This window comes from Microtus oregoni, unplaced genomic scaffold (genome assembly GCF_018167655.1).
Source record: "Microtus oregoni isolate MIOR12 unplaced genomic scaffold, Mior012 000067F_ref0000223, whole genome shotgun sequence".
In the NCBI taxonomy this organism is placed as follows: domain Eukaryota; kingdom Metazoa; phylum Chordata; class Mammalia; order Rodentia; family Cricetidae; genus Microtus; species Microtus oregoni.
Window position 1 is genome coordinate 316,799 of NW_024543974.1, and position 16,975 is coordinate 333,773.

Sequence of the window (16,975 nt, forward strand, 5' to 3'; positions counted from 1 at the left end):
GATTTTTTGGAGTTGATCTTGTATCCTGCCACATTACTAAAGGTGTTTATCAGCTGTAGGAGTTCTTTGGTAGAGTTTTTGGGGTTGCTTATGTACACTATCATATCATCTGCAAATAATGAAAGTTTGACTTCTTCCTTTCCAATTTGAATCCCCTTGATCTCCTTATGTTGTCTTATTGCTATTGCTAGAACTTCAAGCACTATATTGAAGAGATATGGTGAGAGTGGACAGCCTTGTCTTGTTCCTGATTTTAGTGGTATGGCTTTGAGTTTCTCTCCATTTAATTTGATGTTAGCTGTCGGCTTGCTGTATATTACTTTTATTATATTTAGATATGAACCTTGTATCCCTAATCTCTCCAAGACTAAAAGTTGTTTTTTAATCTCTATAGGGCACTTGATAAGACACATGTACTCACAGACATAAAATAAATTTTATGTAACAAAAAGTAAAGAACAAATGCTTAAGATAGCGATCTAAGGGTCAGTTTAAAGAAACTAGAGTCAGGACCAAGAGTAAATCTAATTTATAAAGTGTCAAATGAAGAAATGTTGTGCACAAGTGAGGATATCAGAAATGTATACAAACAACACAAATGTTCCTTTAAAGAGTTGTAAAACTGGAACCGGGTGGTGGTGGTTCACACCTTTCATCCCAGCACTCAAGAGGCAGAGACAGATAGATCTCTGAGTTCTAGTCCAGCGGAATTTACAGAGCAAGTTCCAGGACAGCCAGGGGTACAAAGAGAAACTCTGTTTTGAAAAATCAAAATAGAGTTGTAAAACTGATGAACACTACTGATCAAGATAAAAGAACAAAAACTAATATCAAGAATGAAAAGAAGACACTGTATCAGGCTATGCAGACATTTAAAAAGAGAATTGAATGTTAAGTGTGGATTTTCACCAAAGCTTGAAAACTTACAAATTGCAGGTTTCTTCAGGAGACAGAACATACTAGAACTGCCACTAGATAAAATATTGTAAATAGATTTAATTTGTTAAAGATTTTCTTAAAACTAAACAAAATGGACCTAATAGGACTGGTCCTACACTTTCTGGGGAAGCTTGGTAGGACCTGGATTGCCTGCCATCAATATGCCTTTCTGTCTTTTCCACTCACAGGAGGAGAAGCCTGCTTCAGTCAGCACACATCCCTGTCTGGTCATGTTTCCTTCCAAGTTCACTGCTATGGGACTGGCTATTCTTCAGGACTGGTGCAGGTGGATGGGTGCCAATGCCCAGCGCTCCCTGCTCATCCTGGGTATCCCCGATGACTGTGAGGAAGAAGAATTCCAGGAGGCTGTGCAGGCTGCCCTCAGGCCCCTGGGCAGGTACCGAGTGCTTGGCAAGGTCTTCAGAAAAGAGATCGGGGCAAAGGTCGCTTTGGTTGAATTCGCTGACAATTTAAACCAAAGTCTGATCCCCCAACAAATACCAAATGATAGGGGGCCCTGGACTGTGATCTTCCTGCCTCGGGTCCCTGATATCGAGCTACAGGACACACTCAATTTCCCTGCTCACGGGCAAGCTTTGGAAGGGTCTTCAGGTGGGGCAGGGGCTTCAGGTAGGTCAGGGGCTACAATGGAGGAAGGAGATGTAGTTAGGGCTATGGGTGAGGCAGGAGGAGCAGCTGAGGAAGGAGCCGAGGATGAGGCAAGAGTACCTGTTGAGGAAGGAGCCGAGGGTGAGGAAGGAGGAGCAGATGTGGCTCCTCCTGCCCCCTTCCTACTGGAAGAAGGAGCTGCAGCCAAGGCAAGAGTGTCAGAAGAGGAAGAAACAGAAGGTGAGGAAGGAGCGGGTGAGGCAGGAGGAGCAGCCCAGGAAGAAGCTGCAGCTGAGTCGAGCATGCCAGATGAGGAAGGAGCAGCGGCGGATGGGGAAGGAGTTGTAGATGAGGGAGGGGCTGTGTATGAGGCAGCAGTAGTAGATGAAGCAAGCTTGTCAGATGAGGGGGCTGTGGATGGGGAAGATGATGTAGTTGAGGCAGGGGCTGCGAGAATGTCTGATGAGGAGGGAGCTGGAGGTGACATGGGGGTCGCAGGTGTTATAGGAGCTATGGGTTGGGCAGGGGCTGCAGGTGAGGTAGGAGCTGCAGGAGAAGGAGGCGTTTTAGAGGCAGGAGCAGGAGGTGATGAGGGGTCTGCAGGTGATGAGGGGTCTGCAGGTGATGAGGAGTCTGCAGGTGATGAGGGCTTTGGAGATGATGAGGGGTTTGCAGGTGATGAGGGCTCTGGGAGCGATGAGGGGTCCGCAGGGGATGAAGGCTCTGCGGATGATGGAGGGGCCGTGGGAGAAGAAGGAGCTGTAGGAGAGGATGAGGCAGGAGCAGTAGGTGAGGCAAGACTGTCAGATGAGGAGGGAGCTGCAGGTGACATGGGAGTTGCAGGCATTCTAGGAGCCGTGGGATTGGCAGGAGCCGCAGGTGAGGCAGGAGGCTCGGGTGAGGAAGGGCCCTTTGATGTGGCAGGAGGGGCACGTGGGGCTGGAGCCTGGACCCAGCAGTGGGGCCAAGCCATGCAGCCCATCCTGGAAAACATGGCCTACCAGGAGCTGAGGCACTTCTCTGGGATGGAAGAGCCCGGCTGTGGGGGTCTGTCTTTCGAGAGCTGGTTGGACCACGCCAATGACATGCTATACATGTGGCGCCACATATCCGAGACGGAACGGCGTCGGCGGCTGGTCGAGAGCTTGGGCGGCCCTGCCCTGGATCTCCTGTGTGAGCTTCTGGAAGAGAATCCAGACACCCCTGCGCAGGACTGCCTGGCTGCACTGGTGCAGGTGTTTGGCAACAAGGATCCCGTGATGACCGCGCGGATGAAGTTCCTGACTTGCTCCCAAGGGCCTCAGGAGACGCTCTTTGCCTATGTGATGCGCCTGGAAGCTCTGCTGCAGATGGCCGTGGAGAAGGGGGCCATTCAGTCTGCAATGGTGGATCAGGTGAGGGCAAGGCAGGTGCTAATGCGAGCCCGGCCCAACCATATGCTGCAGAACAACCTGAGGAGGATGCGACTGGAGAGGCGGCCACCTGGCTTTGTTGGGCTGCTCAGACTTGTTCGGGAGACTGAGGCATGGGAGGCAGCTCTGGTAGAAAATGCAGTGGTTCAAGTAGGGGAAGGGGTGGAAGTGCATGGTGGAGAGCTGGATGTGGTCCAGGCTGCCCTTATTGGTGTTGGGGGCACTGAGCCTGCTCCTGCTGTTAGAGAGGCCCTTCCAACCAGTGAAGCTGCTGGCCAGGCTGCTGCTGCTGTTCTTGAGCAAGCTGCTGAGGCTGCTGCTGATATTGATGGTGCCACAAAGGCAGGCCTTGATTCTGACGAGGCCAAGGTCTTCCCTGTCACCGACAGAGATGAAAATGTGTTGGCCCCTTCTGGCTCAGGCCAGGCAGGACCCACTGAAGGTCCAGGTGTGCCTGAGAGCTTGGCCAGTGCAGGAGAGCAAGAAGTAGAGCCTGTACCAGAGGGGTTGAAGGAAGAGTCAGAAAATGAGGATGGGGCATGGGAAGGTAGTCACCCCAAATCCTTTGGCAAATAGGTTGACAAGGTTCAAGGGCTTCCTCCTTCCTCAAGTTTTAGAGGCAGGCAAGGGAAGCCCAAGGCCCATGCTTCACCCCCAAAGTACAGCAGGGCCCAGAAAAAGTTTTACCCAACCTTAAACCAACTCTCTCCCACAAATGCCCAAGGGGTTCTGGCTACCACCAGCACCACCACCACCTCTCATTCGAGTTATCCAGGTGACCACATTTGCCACCAAGTAGAGTCAGGAGAGGTTCCCTTTCCCATGACAATGTTACCTCCAGAACTAGTCCTGACCTGTTCTGGCTTGACTTGCCTGAAACACATTGCTGAGGTCCCAGCATCACAATTAAGGATGTGGCCTGAGAATGCAACCGCTCTAGTCTGGAAGATGTGGGAAAGAGGCCATCCCAACACTTCGGTTACTTCATTCTCCCAGCACAGGCAACCCACCGCCTCCCATTTGCAGTGTCTAGGCAGGCAGGCTGCTTTCTGCCAAGGGAAGTTCACTCTTATCTGTCTGCCTTATAGTGCCAGCTCTCCAGAGCGTTCACCTTCACACACTCCCCCTCATCCATTGGTTGTGTGCCAAGCCATGAAATACGTTAAACTGGACAAGTGGAAATTCTGGCCACCTGGTCAGCCACTTCCATATAGACAAGTGCAGTGAGCTGCTGTCCTAGTCAGGCCTTTCCTGTTCTTTGTGAGCTACTTAGCTGCTTTCTCAGTGTGAACCTAGGTCTGCCACTGACTGATTGTCTTCCAGATATGTGCATTATAACCTGAGCAGGTCTTTTCCGAAGGCCCCAAGTCCAGCATCATGACCCAGCTGGAAGAACAGAAGACACCAAGGGATTGACTGATGCTTATCTTGTGACTGTCACTTGATTGCTCTGCACAGGCAAAAAGACATTGGACCTGGGAGGGACTTGAACATCATGTTTTTGTTCCATTTAAGTTGTTATTCATGACCCCTATATCCTCTACTTGGTGGGAGTATTCTGCGTTTTGATATCTGATGTATACCATAATTGGCCTGTGTCAATAATAAGGCGGCCCCGCCGGGTCATCCTCCAAAGTAAATGAGTATCACCAGAGGCCATTGTCTTGATAAGATGCACATCTTGGATGTTTGAAAAGGTAGAAAACGGTGAGGGGCTCCAAGCTGCTTTCAGAGCCCCAGGAGGAGTAGTCTGGGAACTGTAGCTTCTGGTGACTATGATGTATTTCTGACGAGTGTTTTACATTTTTTCAATGGTTTCATTAAATGTTTTTCTTTAATAAATTTTTTGGATGTTTCAGCTCTATCTAACCTTTTCCTTGGGCAGTTGGGGGAAGGAATGGGTTTACAGGAGTATGAAATTTCAGCTTGGCACCCGTGGGATATATCGTTACTGAGAGGGTAAGGAGTAAGCACTTCAATAAGCGAGCTAGGGATTGTGAGAGATGATTTGTGGTTCAGTTTCACTGGTCTCATTTGGGCTTTTGAAATATTGTACCAGCCGGGCGGTGGCGGCGCACACCTTTAATCCCAGCACCCGGGAGGCAGAGGCAGGCGGATCTCTGTGAGTTCGAGGCCAGCCTGGTCTACAAGAGCTAGTTCCAGGACAGGAACCAAAGCTACAGAGAAACCCTGTCTCAAAAAACCAACAAAACAAAATATTGTACCAACCTGACATGATGACCCATGAGTAATCCTAGCACTTGTTAGACTTACAATTGTAGTCTAACCATGCAGGGACTTTCAGGACAGCCTAGGCTATAGCTACATGCAAAACCGTATTAATTTTTATTTATGCATATGTGTTCATATGCCATTTGTGCAGGTGCCTGTAGAGGCCAGAAGAGGATTTTGGATATCCTGACGTTGGAGTTTCAAGTGGCTGTGAGCTGCCCAGTGCGGGTGCTGGAAACTGAGCTATGGTCCTTTGCAAGTGCTCTTAACTGCTAGGCTGTCTCTTAAAACATGCAAAATGACTTTTGTTGATGCTGGTTTTCTTAGTTTAAGGACAGTACCACATGGAGAAGACAATACTAACCATTATACCACTTTTCACGTTTTGTTACTCTGCCAGCTGTGAGCCACACTGACTTGAGGCTTGTAGTAGACTGAATACCTCTAGCCGCTGGCCTTCATTCTTACTGACAGTGCCAAATGCCTAGGCTAGCATAGGCTGTGGGGTTCGATGTGGCTCAGGGTATAAAACAGAGAGTACCTTTCAACCCTGTGTCTTTCCTTACATCAATGTAGCCCCCAACTATGAAGTGTGAGCATTATATTCAACAATATGTCTATAGAACTGACTGTGTAAAGGCCCTGAGCAAGGAAAGAGAGGCTGTGGTGACCTGTAAATGTTTGTCATAGCATTTACTCTGTGTGCCACCAAGGCAGAATAGCCAACCGGGTAGAGTACAGGTCAGGGCCACCCCTATCTGGAGTTTTGGCCTGAATACCCTCAAATTGAGAGTTCATCCGTGGGGTCAGTTGTAGCGAGCCTATCATAATGCACTCGAAGTTGTACCTGTTGTATCTATTTTTGGAATGCTTGTTTCAGCCTTTGGAGAACGCATGGGCCAAAAAGACAGATCAATAAACAATAGCCATCAGCCCAATTAGGGAAGAGATGAGTATGGCAAGCCATGGGGACCAATTAAACCAGGTCTCATAGGGGGTCCTTGACTTAAATGAATCAATATCTTTTCTTAACTCATCTAGGGTTCTCGTGACTATCCCAGAATGGTCCACATAGAAGCAACATTCTTCTCCAAGTGACCTTCAAATTCACCCTGTTCCATAAACAGAAAGTCCAAGCCTCTCCTATTTTGTAAGGTTACTCTTGCTAAAGAATCCAAAGACTTTTGTAAATAACTTGATGCAGTCTCTGCCTTTTCTAATTATGTCCAGCCCAGTCTGCTCACATCCCCAGGAAGAACAATAGTAATCAGGAGCTGCCCCACAGTTTCTAATAGCAGAGGCAGTCCGGTTGCTTTCTGGGCATACATAAAAGGGTGTCTGCAGGAAGGCATGTCTCCTGAGGACATTAGAACACCCAGGCTCATTATGGTAAGATGCCTGAGGTAGGGTGCACCCCTGAGAACCTGAATGCCGGTCTCCCTTCCATCCCCAGAATCCAGTCTCCCACATCCCGGTTCCCTTGCGGCAAATCACAGAGGTCAAACATCAGGTCAGGCCACAATGTCCAGGGTGTCGTCATCTGAGAAGTCTGGAGGTTTAGGATCCTTCCAGTGCCAGCGCTTGACAAGATCCACGTCACCTTCTGTGGTTGGTGGGGGCTTGCTGCCTGGACCTTGGTCCCCATGAGAAGAGTTAATATGATTACTACCGGGAGGGCCATCTGAAATAGATAAACAGGCAACACTCTCCTCAAGGGTCAGTCTCCCTTGGGCAGTGGTGATTTTTCTTATCTTGTGTTTGAATTTAAGGGTTGTCCACCATAATCTCTTTCTTTCTTTATTGGTCATCTTGGTCTTCCCCATTGTCCTGAGGGGAGGGGAGAAATTTTAAGTTATGAGCAGGTAGCTATATGGGTGTTTCCCCTCTGTTTGGGAAGACACATCCATATCCTCAGCCTTGTGTCAACAAAGGATCTGGGCCCCTCCATTGGTTAGTGAGAGGATCCTTCCACCTAACCTTTAGGCAGGGCCTCATTGGTAGGGATCTCCAATGTTTCTGGAATCTATTTTATTCATCTGATTTTTGAAAATTTAAAATATTGATGGTTAGTAATGCTTTTTGCAGTTGTAGATAGGGGGAGACTTATACCCTTTTTTTGTTTCATAAGGACCTCTTTGAGATATTGGTGATGTCTTTTGACAATTGTTTGACCCTGAGGCTTGTATGGGGTCCCGGTGATATGGGATATATTCCATCTCTGGTTTTACTTATAAAACAGGGGCCGTTGTTGGTTTTGACCTGTTGTGGTAGTCCCAGTGTAGCAAAACATTGTAAAAAGTGGCTTTTGGCATGAGTTACTTTTCCCCAGAGTGGGTGGGAGCTCAGCATGCCTTAGAGTATGAGTGTATGGTCACAAACATATGTTTTAATTTGCCAATTGGAGGGTAGTGTCTGTTTGCCAGATGATAACTCTCTTGGGTTCACCCCCAGCCCTGGTAAAGGGGGAGTGCAGAGAAACTGTTGGCAATTCTTACATGTATGAACAATTCCCTTTAAATCTGTTCTAGGGATCTGGGAGTATAGGTATTTGAGTCCTCTCCAGTTGACATGAGTTAAGTCATGCATATGGGTAGCATTTTGTATGGGCAGAGCTGAGATCTCTATGAGACAGGCCCCTGAAGCTGCAGCATCCGCAGCAGCATTCCCTTGGGAAATGAGGCCAGGGAGGTTTTGGTGTCCTCTGAGATGTTGAATATATATGGGTTTTTTTTCTATCTTCCAAGAGTGATCTGAGTTGTATCATCAAGGCAGAAATAGGATTAGCATCCGTTCTGATATAGGCATAAAGTAAGTGTGGCTGGCTGTAAGTTCACCACATGAGAGCTGTCTGAATAGAGGCTGCAGGGATCTGGGACCTCTTGTAGTGCAACATATACAGCCATCCTTTCCTTATATTGAGTGCATCGCCCACAAGGGAGAATTATGGTAATCTTTGTCTTGACCCCCCCACGGGAAAACTACAAAGGTGGCCCCATTCTTCCCGCCATCTGTACAAACAGTGAATGCTTGGGGCAGGGGCCTAGAAGAAAAGACTAAGGGCACTCTCTGTAATGGTAAAAATAAAATGAGTGGCTGCAGTGGCAGAAATGCTGCAGGTCCCCAAGCAGCGACAGTGGATAGCCAGTCCCGAGAGCAGCCAGTCCTAGGCAGGGACAGCACAGTTCCCTGAGTGGCCACGAGCCACATGGTGGGTGAGAGACCTCAATGGGGCAGCCAGTCTCACAAGGAGAGACAGACAGATGGACATGCCACAAGACCATGCTACAGGCCTCCAAAGGTGGCTGGTCCTGGGCAGGGAGCCATGCGGTGGGCGAGAGACAGAGACATGGATAGGCACACCATGCAGAGTGAGGTTGGATACTTATTTAGTGGGTTGTGGAGGGGAAAGGGGAGAAGGGGAGGAGAGCAGAGAGGCAAAGACAGAGACACAGAGAGAGAAAGGAGAGACAGAAGCTGCCTCTTCAAAAGGGAGATGGAAAAAGGAGAGACTCAGGCTGCAAGCAAGAAGGAAGATCTGGAGAGGGAGTGGGCAGGGCTTGTGTCTTACAGGGACAGGACAGATCATTACACTCTCCAACGTAGTTCTTGATATAGCTTCACTAACTGGGACACCCCAAAGTGGGTGTTCAGGGTCCCCAGAAATCCTTCCAGGGTGAGGCCCAATTGAGAACAATGTCTGACCACCCCATTCTACATTCTTAGTTTTGAATAGAATTATTAATTTAGAGGGTTCTTTTCCATAATGTCTGAGGGAAGTGTCCCTGATTTTTATGATCAGATCAGCTATTTGATCGACTAGAGAGTACACTCTGGGAGTGCCCCTCAGTGTGGTGTGTACCCATTCTAGTGGTTGTAACTGCTGTACAAGGGCAGCCAGCATGGTATTTTTTCCCTAATAATATCTAGACTTGGGTTGGAATGTTAGGATTATATCTCACCAAAGAAGCCTGATGGAGCTCATTGAGGAATTCAGTGAGTCCCTGGTGGTCCAATGATCTCATAAGGTTGCCTCCCTTTTAGGAGATCATATAACACATCTAGTCCCCCAGTCTCTACAGGCAACCAGGGCCTTACCCAGTTCATTTCCCCCAGCATCTTTTTAACCCTGATAAAGTGAGAGGTTCAGGCAGGATTAATTGGGGTTCATTCACTTTGGCTTGAGTGTTAATTGGGATCCCAATATATGGAATAGGGGTACCTCTTGTATTTTGTAGGGGCTATTTTAAAGCTATGCTGTTGGAAGATATCAACAATAGAGGTTACCCAGGGAGCTAGCTCTGATTTCTCAAAATGCCCAATGATTAGATCATCTATATAAATATATAGTAAGTATTTTCTTTGTCAAAATAAGGAGAGGGGGTACTATACAAATATTGTTGGCAAAATGCCAGACTATTGGCCATCCCCTGTGGGAGAATAGCCCATTTATTTCTCTTGTCAGGTCGAGAGGAGTTAACTGTAGGAACTTTTCACATCTTCCTCATGACGAGGAATTGAGAAGAAGCAGTCATTTAGATCAATTACAGTGAGGTGAAGTTGGGAGGGGATTGTTGGGGCCCAAGATAATGCCCTTAAAGGGGTCCCTACTAGCTCCATATGAGCATTAACTGCTCATAGGTCCTGTAACAATCTCCAGGTCCCATTAAGCTTACATATCACAAACACAGGGCTGTTCCAGGGGCTCATTGAGGGCCTTATCCATCCTTCTTTAAGTTCAGGAAATGGCCACTGCTCCACCCATACCGGCTTTCCAGGTGCCCATCTAATGGGGGGGGCTCTAGGAGCGGTGGCCTCTATTTTGGGGGATGAATCCAGGTGTCAGGGGTCTGCCTGATAACATCTTGATCAGTTTTATCATCATAGAAGGCTAGGTGGTCAGTTGTAATAACAGCATTAATTTGTTCTAACAAATCTTGTCCCAGGAGATCAGAGGCCTGATCTTTCCTTCATCTCCCTCTTGGCCCACCCAAGTGTATATTCATTTCCTCCTAGCAAGGATGGAACCCCCTTATTTGTCCCAAACCCCTCTCCCATTTTATCCTTTCCACAGTGGCTGGGGACATAAGGAGGCAGCCACTCCTCGTCACAGACAATATCTACTTTCCTTTTTGTCTTTGCCTCTGCCTGCTGTATTCCTTCCCCCTGGGACCACTCTTCAGTAAATTGCCCCCATTTTTTAAATCTTCCCCCTCGTCTGTCTCCTTTTCTCCCATTTTTTGGATTCTTCAGCCCTCTCCAGGTCTCTGACCTTTTCCTTACCTGCTGTTGGGGGAGGCAGAGCAGTGGGGTGAAAACATGCCTTAAGGCCTCTCTCCTATGGCTATCTTGCAGGCTCCAGAGCCTTACTTTCTGGAAGTTTAGGGCCCCTGTCTGAAGACAGACAAGTTCTATTATCATTGTTTAAATTGTTGCCAGTTGCGCCACTGTCACCTTCCAGATAAACTGGGAGCTTGGCTCTGACATAGGCCAAGTGTGAACTGTGTGTCAGATCTGCTGCAGAGGCAGTGGCCTTGCTCTTCAGTCACCTGGATCTGCAGTATTCTTGCGTTACCCTAGGGATTCCAAGTCTCTTTATTTGGGGTAGTCCTCTGGTGCTATACACTGAAGTGCATGTGGCACTGGGTGTTCCACATGGCCTGCTGGGGACTTATTGGGAGATGTTGGGAAGCTGAGGGCAATGCATGTCACTGAAGCATAAGGTGCATGTTTGTAGGTACATAGTGCTGATGCAGGCAGAGGGAGCAAGGAGATACTCCCAGACTATAGATAGTATTAAGCATACTGTGCCCATGGCACTAGCCTAGAGCTATTTTTCTCAATTACGTTTATGGTTTTAGGTTATGGTTGACCACAGGAGAAATAAACCAGAAACTGTTCATTTGTTTTATGCCCAGCTTGGTTCAATGTAGTCCAGAGTCATTGCAGATCACATGGAACTGCCAAACAGTCACCTCACCTGGTGTGTCATTCCCTCATCACTCCCTGGCAAATGTCCACGTGCAAGGCCAAGTGCAGGTCTATGAGAAGGCTCGTCCATGGTGGGGGTTTCAGGTAGCAAGAAGCCAAGTGGCATCTGCATCCTCATCCTTTTCCTCTCCCTGCATCTAGTCCAACTGACTTCAGTTTCAGCTGTAGGCACAAAGTTGGCAGCCCCTTCCAGCAGCTACAATCCCATGACAAATCAATTGTCATCCAGATATAGAACTCTGATTTTGACTAATAAACCATAAGTGGCATACCATTCCCCTAGGGCACCTTTCTGGCACAGGGATTGCATGTTTTTGGCTCCCAAGGAATTTGCTGCCCATTTCTGCCTGGCCCCTGGCTTGACAAGGAGCGCCTGGTTCCCCTGCTCTTTTTTTTGTTCTGCCCTGGGGGCGCTCGAGAGCTGACTCCTTCGCTTAACCTTTCAGGGATGACTCAGACCACATTCTCTTTAACCTCCCAAATGGGTGAGAAAGGCCTCGGTCTATGTCTAGGTCACAGTTAAAGGAACAGTCAGAATTGCTGAGCCTGAGCAAGGTGTCTGATATCCCTGCCCACTAGTCACTTCTAGCCAGAGTTAGGAACACTGAGACATCCCCTTATTTGCACTGTCTTCAGCAACCTCCTGGGGCACCTATCAGCTGAGGACTGGTTCCCAGTGTGACTATTGCCCTTATGTCAGACATATCCTGAATCCATATTGTGACATTTTACTGACACAATCGCTATGACCCTCACAGTGGATATGATCCCAGAAGAGGTCAGGGCTCATCTTGCCCACTGATGAGCCCTTAGATAGGGTAAGCTTCCCAACCTAGACCAGTCTTCAAGATGGGGCCACAAGTACCCTGTTGCCAGGACCAGCACCTTTTGTATGATCTAACTTGGTTTGGGGACAGATGGAGCCAAGGACATGCCATGCTCATGGCCTATAATGTTATCTGCCTGCAAAAGATACCAACTTTAGAAAGGAAATTCCTTCAAGGTCTTGGGTTATTTTCCTTTTCATTTAAATAGAAAAATGATGGGCTGGCCTTGCTTCAAAGGCAACTTCAAAGAGGAAAAAAATGCTATCGAAAAGTGCTACAACTCCAAACCACAAATTAGCAGTGACCTAGCCAAGTCGTGATAAGCATGGACAAAGCAGGGGTGACCTGAGCCAACAATGGCTTCTCAGAACCGGAGCAGAAATCATTGCTCCAGAATTAAGGGTCACAGTCCCCAAAGTCACAGAAAAATGGAAAGCAAATCTTGAATTAGATTAATGAAATTGAAGGCTACAGGTCACAGGAGTAGCAGAACATCCCAAGGCAGATGTTATAAAAGTGAAAGATGATTTGAAGACACTGGTAGAAATGAGGTACCACAAACCAGCATAGGATTTATACATAAAACAGTAATCATAACTACAAAAATAATGAGGATTAGTGATGTTGAATAATTTTTTCTTAAACTTGTTGGCCACTTGATAATTTTCATTTGAGGATGGTAATTCAGATCACTTGCCAGCCATTAAATTGTTTTATGGTGTTGAGTTTCTTTTATATCTTACATGCAAGCTTTTGGTTTATTTAGAATCAGTGTGTGTACAGGGTGAGGAGTAGGGGTATAATTTCATTCTTCTACACATGGATACCCAGTTTTCCAATATCATTGATTAGACACTGTCCTTTCTTCAAAGTATGTTCTTGTTGCTTTTGTAAAAAAAATAACATAGCTAAAAATACATGCATTTATTTAGGGGTTCTCTTTTTGTTCTATTAGTCTATGAGCTCTCAATAGATCATAGTTAGAATGTATATTATAAAAATACAAAATCTGATGCGGATGGGGAGCAAGGGAAACTCTCAATCTATGTTTGTAGGTATGTAAATTATATAGCTGGTAGAGAAAGCAGCAGGGGGGTTCCTTAAACATCTACAAATAGAACGATCATGTGATACATTCATCCCACTACTGGGACGATATCCAAAGAAAAGGTACCTGCACTCACATGTTTATTGCAACATTATTCACAATAGCAAAGATACAGAATAAACTGAAGTACACATGGATGGATTAATGATGTGATAGCCAGCCTTATATTTCTATAACAAAATATTGGATATAATCATCTTAAAATGAGGACAGGCTTATTTCTTCTTACATTATTGGAGACTTTTTAGTCATGATTTGATTGGCCTTGTTGCTTTTTGGCCCATGGTGAGGCACTACATCATGCTGGAGAAAAATGCATGGTAGAGCAAGCTGCTCATGGTGCCAGGAAGCAAGGAAGATGTGCGGCATCCCACAGTGCTCTGTGCATCTATCTAGTTTGTCATTCATGTTTAAAAACAGCAATACAATCTCTTCCTCGTTAGTATAGTGGTGAGTATCCCCGCCTGTCACGCGGGAGACCGGGGTTCGATTCCCCGACGGGGAGAGCATTGTCACCTAGCCGGGCGGTGGTGGCGCACGCCTTTAATCCCAGCACTTGGGAGGCAGAGGCAGGCGGATCTCTGTGAGTTCGAGGCCAGCCTGGTCTACAAGAGCTAGTTCCAGGACAGGAACCAAAAGCTACGGAGAAACCCTGTCTCAAAAAATCAAAAAAAAAAAACAGCAATACAAATTAGCAAAGGAACAAATTCTAGCCAAGTGAAAGAAATATCAGAGTAAAGAACTCAGAAATGGGAGAGTCACAGACACAGTGTTTGCCTGCTGAACTAATATTCAACAACAGGGTAATCATATGCTGACTGGTACTATAGGGCAGAGTGCAAGTGTCAAATGCCATGGAAATATAATGTAACAAAAGCCATAGGTTGAGAACTTATGCTATGGAAAAGAAGTGTATGTAGGATTTTTTTTTTCACCTGTCATTCAAGACGTTTTTACTCATTGTTCCAGAACATGCAAGTAAGCATAATATTCCAAACTGTTTAACATTTACATAGTTTTATTCCTTACCTTTTAGGAACAAATACTTCTTGTAGGTCAACAATTATTTCCGTTGTGTTTAAGTTTCTTTCTGTTTACAAATGAATGAGTATAACATTTTCAAATAGACACAGTACATGTCCCCCCCCCATCTCTATGCACTCACACACAATGATCAGAGTTTATGGGCTGTAATTCAAAGAACCCTAAGCATCGCCATTTTAGTTTGTACCATTTCGTGGTCATTAGTATATTTACAAAATTCTAAGAACACCCCCATTAATGTACATGTATTTTTACCACCCAAAAAGAAATCCTCAGCTGGGCCGTGGTGGCACACGCCTTTAATCCCAGCACTCAGGAGGCAGAGGTGGGCGGATCTCTGTGAGTTCGAGACCAGCCTGGTCTACAAGAGCTAGTTCCAGGACAGGCTCCAAAGCTACAGCGAAACCCTGTCTTGAACCCCCACCCCACCCCCAAAAGAAAGAAATCCTCTTCCTTTAATAGTTCTTGCCCATGTCTCTGTCGGCAAGTCACTTTCCAATTCTTCTGGCCTCAGCCACTGGCGGCCACCCTTCTGCTCTCTGACTTTAGGATTTATCTATTCTAAAGTTTTATAGAAATGGAATCCTATATTCTTGTGTTTGACTGCACTCATTTGGTGTATTGTATAACCCTGTCGGGAGTAGTTTCACCTGCCGGTTCCTGTATCTATCTCTTTTCTGTCTTGGACATTCTGGGTTTGGGGCTCATGTTAGTGGCAGGTACTGCTTGCTGGGTGCAAGATTTGGGAGTGGATTCCACTATCTCTGGATATTCCTGTAATACACAACTGCTTCCAGTGGATACCAGCTCTCTTTCCTTTTCTTGCTACTTGTCTCATTGTGACTTCTCTCTCTACCTCAGCTATTGACTCATGAAGTAGTTGCTGTGCTCTTGTGTGCAGGCCACACACTGGAGGTGGTAGGCCCAGGCCAGGGTCAAAGGAGTATGGAGGGATGGTGGGTGGTTAGGAACTGCTGAGGGGTGAAGATATCGGGTGTTCCTGACAGACTTGCAGGGCCAAGTTGGAACCTAAGCTTGAGGAAAAGGTGGGTGTTGAGGATGAGGCTAACAATTTGAGCAATTAGGATTCTATGAGAGGAAAGGACATGGGGTTGGAAGAGAGGAAGTCATTGGACTGGAAGCAAAATGCATACAAGCATGGGCTGTTTCTCCTGTGGGCAGCCTTTTAAAGGGTTTCTTTGGCTCTACCTTATGTCTGCCTGGATGGACTAGGGCTGTCTGCCATTTTAGCTTCTTCTGTGATTGCTTCAGGTGACTTGCACAGATGACTGGGAAGAAGCTAGAGGATATGTATGGTGTGTGTATAAGGAAAGTGACAGACTCCAGTCCTATCAATCTGCCCTTGGCTTATGTGATGTGGGGGGGGGCTAGATCCATACATGTGTGTTTGTGTCTCAGTGTTTTATGTATTCATGCACATGTATACCTTCCGTATAGATAAAACCAGGATGGCAGGGAACATCCAGGAGGACAGAGGTATTGTTCACTCCTTCTTTCGTAGCTCCCAGTAAAAATGTGAGGGTGTGCTAAGCCCTGGCCACTTTCAACAGCGGCAAGAGCTTGCTCTGCTTCAGAATTTTCCGTCATAGAGAGAGAGGTTCCCCCAATTCTTGCTCTCATTTTTTCCTTCCATCCCTCCTTCACTCAGTTTGTATCACACAGGCAAACAAGAAGTCCAGAAGCCTCTTGAGGAAAACAAAGACACTGCTGGGTACAAGGTAACCCTGCGTGGCTTCCAGTTATAGCTAAGAATTATCTGGCCCTTCCTGTTCTCGGAACTGTGCTGTTTCCTAGACAACGAATTTTGTGTAATCATGGTCAAGGCAACGTACATTTCTGTTCAGAATCAAGGTCACAGTATAATACCAATTCACCATGGCAACAGCAGACTACTCATCTGACATGGGAGATGAAATTGCAATGAAAACCACATGCAGACTGCTGGCTTCCCAGAGATTTTGCACCATGAAATGGCTTGATATAAAACTGAAAATCTGAAAAAGAAAATAAAAAAAAAATCTGTGTTCATAAAAGGCAAATCCCTTGTAGTTCAATATATGGTATTTACCAGACAGAGCCAGATGTGCAGATGGTGCCATTGGTAAGCAAAATGCCACATAAAGAGCCATCTTCAGGGCTTTAATTAACTTCATAAATCCATACTGGAGCAGTTCTTTTTTTAATTTTATTTATTTATTTATTAAAGATTTCTGCCTCCTCCCCACCACTGCCTCCCATTTTCCTCCCCCCCCCGCTCCCCTCCCCCTTCCTTGTCAGCCCAAAGAGCAATCAGGGTTCCCTGCCCTGTGGGAAGTCCAAGGACCACCCACCTCCATCCAGGTCTAGTAAGGTGAGCATCCAAACTGCCTAGGCTCCCACAAAGACTGGAGCAGTTCTTGGTGTAAACAAGTCATGCACAAACTCTGAATCAGTATTAGCTCATCAACTGCTATACTCTCCATGTGACCAACTCAGCCACCTTTCTTTCCTGGGGCTCAAGTCAATAATTCTGACTAACAGGGGATCCAGAAGGAAACTGTAGTTTAATACATGATCTTGCTAATTTCATGGCCTCGAGCAAATTGTGGCTACCTAGTTCATGCCTCCTTGGTTCCCTGAGATGAGGTATGTGTGGGGGAGTATCAAGGGATCTCCAAATAGCATTCACCAACCAAAGGCAGGCTGCTTAGGAGGAAGGAGATAAGCCTGTGAGGCAAGGGCTTCATGAAGGTGAGTATCACTTTGTACTACCTCCTCTGTGTATCTCCAGTTCCCCAGCAGAGTGAGAAGCTCCT

At 46.5% G+C, this 16,975-nt stretch overlaps 1 protein-coding gene and 1 non-coding gene across 2 annotated transcripts; both read left to right on the forward strand.

Moving 5' to 3' along the window:
- Positions 1-1,193: 1,193 nt before the first annotated feature.
- On the forward strand, positions 1,194-3,536 carry LOC121440418 (paraneoplastic antigen Ma6E-like). Its single transcript, XM_041641180.1, has 2 exons — positions 1,194-1,604; positions 2,019-3,536. Exons 1-2 carry the CDS (start codon positions 1,194-1,196, stop codon positions 3,534-3,536), a joined length of 1,929 nt encoding a protein of 642 aa, XP_041497114.1.
- A 10,012-nt stretch (positions 3,537-13,548) lies between these two features.
- On the forward strand, positions 13,549-13,620 carry Trnad-guc. Its single transcript has one exon. It is a non-coding gene; the product is annotated as a tRNA-Asp (tRNA).
- Positions 13,621-16,975: the final 3,355 nt, after the last annotated feature.

Coding starts and splice junctions, on each gene's coding strand:
- LOC121440418 (XM_041641180.1), top strand. CDS start 1,194: ATGGGACTGGCTATTCTTCAGGACTGGTGCAGGTGGATGGGTGCCAAT. Junction 1,605..2,018: donor CAATGGAGGAAGGAGATGTA/GTTAGGGCTATG, acceptor TCTGATGAGGAG/GGAGCTGGAGGTGACATGGG.